This window comes from Pterocles gutturalis, unplaced genomic scaffold (assembly GCF_000699245.1).
Source record: "Pterocles gutturalis isolate BGI_N339 unplaced genomic scaffold, ASM69924v1 scaffold32314, whole genome shotgun sequence".
In the NCBI taxonomy this organism is placed as follows: Eukaryota; Metazoa; Chordata; class Aves; order Pterocliformes; family Pteroclidae; genus Pterocles; species Pterocles gutturalis.
The window spans coordinates 1-4,468 of record NW_010129173.1 but is presented as its reverse complement, the minus strand read 5'-3'; the positions used below and the strand labels follow the sequence as shown (position 1 = coordinate 4,468).

The window sequence follows — 4,468 nt, the reverse complement described above, 5'->3', positions numbered from 1 at the left end:
CCAATTGCTTATCCATCGAGTTGTCCACAGCACATGAGTTCCTAAAGGTTGGTAGTTTAGGCCAGGCCAACCCTTAGTGGAGGTATGTTCCAAGCCAACTCCTTTTCATCTACCTGTAAATGAATTATTGTGTTCCCATTTACTGTTCTTCAGTGCTTACAGAGCAAACAGGTCATTAAAAAACTGCAGGGAAAAGCTGGTTGAGCACTTGAAGCTGGCATTAAAGCAAAGTACACACCCCTCCTTTTTTTCCTTTTTTAAAAAGAGGTTAGTTTCTACTTTGGCTTATTGTACTTTTGCCCTATATCTTTTATTTTCACCTGGTAATAGGAAAGGAGGAAAAAAAACAAAAGAACAGCAAGGACTATATAATAAGGCCCCTCTCCTTCAACTTCTAGTGAGTGCTCAAGAGCACTAGATATCAATAGACCACAATTCAGGGAATTAAGAAGTACCAAAATATAATATTTAGTTCTAAAAAATAATTTAAAATAGTTCTTGTGTTTTTTTCTTCTTTTTTAATCAGAGAAGCAGCTTACCTGGATAACCTTCTTATTCGCTGCATTTGCGGACTGCTCCAGAGTTTTGGCTTTCTTCTTTTCCTTCCTTTTTTCCTTATCAGCAAAAGTACCACGCATTTTAGAGATAATATCAGAGTCTGTTTTTGCATACTGAATACGCTTTTTAAAAGGAAAAAAAACACACAGTACATTTTGCTGTTAATACCGAACATTTTGCAACACTTTATTCTGTGTCTACTGTGCATTTACACTTGTTTTTGCAGGAACTTCTTATGCTAAAAAGTATTGTTATAAACTGTAGGTATGCTTAAATAGTATCTATTCCTCACAATTAATTCCAAACACAACTACAGAACTCTAAAAAAACCTAAGATGGAAATTACTAATTTTAACTCATTGAAATTGGAACTCTACTGATCTAACAGCATCTTTTTAACATCTGTCAAGGTAACGGATGTGCAAAGAAATATATAAGGACATTTGACAGCATTAGCACTAGCATCTGTTAAAAAACCTGAGAGGGTTTTTTAACTCCATTTTAAGGGGAGTTGAAATTTTACAGTGATTCCTCAGATCTCTGGAGAAAATTAAGTTCAGCAAAACTCAGACTTCTTAAATAAAAAGGCAAGTTCCTACCTTAATCCAGACTGGATTGCCTCAACTCTGTCAGCAGCACAAAGGTGCCCATTTTCTGACAAAGGCTGCCCAATGCACTAGTCAGGGGGTAAGCAGATTCAGCTACAAGTACACAGGTGTGCAACATTATGTATGCACACAATCCTACTGCTTTTGCTGTCAGAAACTACCTCAATATAAAATTACACAGCAGTTGAAGATTTTTTTTTAAATGCCTTTGTTTAGTGCTTAGACAGAGTATGCATGCTGCAGGCAATGTTAAAAGAGGGAAGCACACTTGAAAGCTTATGATGCCTTAATCTTTTTATTTCCTATTGAGTTTTACTGAGCACAAAACTCTTTCAGGGTAAACCACAGAACTGAGCTTGCACAATTCCTTGTTAAGGATCTCACTAGAGAATCTGAAAGTGTTAATGAGAAAAGCTTGTGGCCCAGCAACACAAGAACTGTCTGTGTTCTCAGTGCTCAAAGCCAGCACTAACATATCCATCCATCACTGAAGTCAAGTGGGCCATTTGCAGGTATCATTATGCCTCACAAATAGTTGCAGAATTAAGAGATGATTAATTATCCAAGCAGGTAACAAAAACATGTCAATTGTTGTGCTATTCTGCACATTTATCAAGTACATTATTAAATAATGTTCTATCAACCAGCAGTGTATTTGCTTGGCTGAAGTTATACTGAAGTTCAGTTACTTGGTTTGGTGATTTGACCCATGCACAAGCAGAACTAGTCACCAATTTAAAAAAAATACATCACTGGTCTCATCTGTTGATTCTGGAAAAGAAGACTGCAGAGATCTTCAACCTACTCACTGCTACCTCAAAAAGGAAGCATCATATTCCAGTTATTTATTACAAATGTAATAGCACTTAAGGTTACTCTAGATAAATTAACTGAAAACACCTCATTTCAATAATATTATAGAATGAATTTAATCAGTTCAACAGAAGATTTGATGAATAAAATAGAAGAACTTAAGATCTTAAAAAATTTAATACAGCATAGAAAAACATCAAGCCATCACTTAGGAAACCGAAATGCTAAGTTCCACCTCTGTGTGTGTGTTTTAACTATAGTCTCTCTGGCATCCCTCTAGCTTGTATAAATACATAGGCTCATCAAGATGTGACGCGACTGAAGAGTACAATTACATGTGATAGTTAATTCACAAGGTGCAAGTACCAAAATACTGTATCGTACCATGGCATTTTTTTTCTTTGAAAAGCTAACAAAATAACTTACCATTGGTTTCCCATAAAACGGAAAGCCTTGTAGTTGTCTCAAAGCATTGGTAGACGATCCAAGTTCTTTAAATATAACAAAAGCCTGTCCTCTCATCTTCATAGTCTTTAAAGCCACTATGTCGACCACATGACCAAACTGGGAGAATAACGCATACAGGGACCTTTTCAGTTCTGTTGACCATATGAAAAAATAGATTATAACAGGTATACATGCAAATGTCTGTTTCTACAGAGTTTGCTGTCCTTCAGGGACAATGATTTTTGCCAGCTTCAGCTCACACAGTGATATGTTACATGCGTTTAGTCAAACTGTTGCACATGTACAAGTTTATTTGCCCAGTTTTTGTCAGCTGGTGTATAATGCTCCATTTCACACCTCAAGTATTCAGGTAGTGAAAAAACTGTACCACCATCCATTCTACTATTCTAACAGTAACAATTACGAAGGGTATGTATATACATTTTTTTCACATACATATACATACACACACTGTCATACATTCAAGTATGATGTATGACAACCATCAAAGACTGACCAGAAAATCAATACTGTAACAGGCCATAGTAAAGAGGTATGACTTAAAACAAGAACACGGCAAAATAGTAACTACTTAAAGGCTAATTAAATTTGGAAATTTTGTTTATAACTGTTTCATCAATTCTCTCATGTACATTAAATATTTTTTCATAGTCTAGATCCAAGTGTGTTTTCATATGATCACACTGTACCTTAGAGCTGCAATGGATTTATTATTTAAAATGACCTGACTACATGCAATCAAGCTAAATAAATCCTCTGCATTGCATAATCCTTCTAACTCGCAAATTCAAATTACATTTGAAAAATTTCAGCAACATACGAGGACTGCCTCTTTTTTATTCCTGTTGAGACTTTGTAATACCACCCCACTCTCACTTTCTCCAACCAGCCACAGTGCTATATCTTTTTAAGGTTTTCTTACCAAAATGCTTTCCTTAAAAATAACTTCAAAAACTGTATTTAAGCTTTACAGGCAATCTGAAACCCTACATTCAACAACTATAACTATGCAATTTCATAATGGAGATTTACTAGTTTATAGGGCACTATGCATGTTAAAAACAAAGCCTCAAGTTAAATTTATTCAGTAGAACCATCTTGACAAGTTAATAAATAATTCCTCAGCAAAGCTGTTTCCACTTTCAGATCTCTCTCTGCAGCACCCTGAAGAAACACTTAAGTAGTGCTAGTCTGATCCAGCCACTTCGTTCACAAACAATAACAAATAAATCACCACAATTACTTTAGATTACAAGCTAAGCATGAGTATTAAGTGGCTGGTTTTATGTGGACATTGGATATACAGCCAGATAGCACACTATGAAGAGCTAAAATCCCTCGTCACGAAGCGATGTTTCTAGAGGGCTGCAGTAACGGCACGACAGCGTCTCCAACGCAATGGTGCAAAGCAGGCTGGCTCATGCCATGCTCACTGCTTCTGCATGGCGCTAAACACAAATGAGGAGTGCACAGGTGCTCCCGCATCCGACGCACCGCTTAGGATCCATCGACTACTCTGATCACTGCCACCGTTACAGTTATTCACTGCTGAGCAAACCTAGCCGACGCGGTGAGTTACAGAACTACAGTGGAGAGCCAATCAGAAGTTTCCTTAGAAATTCAGCCCCTGGTTTACAAAAAAGACTTAAACATTGCGCTGTGCTTGTTGACTTGAGCTGCTGCTCCGTTTTTTTGCCGTGAGCTGCGCCTCCGTCACAAGCAGCCGCTTTGCTGAGAGCTCGGTGCAGGACCTCGACCCACTCGGCACTTCAAAGAGCTCAGGGTGCTGCCAGTGAAGTCAGAAGCTAACGTAACAAACATGTACTCTCTGTGTAGATTAGGAAGACTGTCCTTGGGACTGCTGAGAAAAACTTCTTAATCGCTTCAGGTTTGTTAGATTTACCGATACCTTCTTTCTTAATCTTGTCGTTGATGTTGTTGATGTAGATGGTGTGGTTCGGCCTGATGTCCATCCTCCGGGGCGGCTGCTGACCTGCCTGCGAGCAGAGCACATCCGGGAG

The 4,468-nt window shown here is 38.0% G+C and overlaps 1 protein-coding gene across 1 annotated transcript; it reads right to left on the bottom strand.

Annotated features, from left to right (window-relative positions):
* Positions 1-539: 539 nt before the first annotated feature.
* On the bottom strand, positions 540-4,454 carry LOC104459271 (U2 small nuclear ribonucleoprotein B''; the record flags this gene model as incomplete). Its single annotated transcript, XM_010079872.1, has 3 exons — positions 4,357-4,454; positions 2,406-2,578; positions 540-680 (listed from the first exon to the last, which is right to left on the bottom strand). Coding segments are annotated over exons 1-3 (378 nt in total), but the record flags the coding sequence as incomplete, so codon positions are not given.
* Between the last annotated feature and the right edge of the window lie 14 nt (positions 4,455-4,468).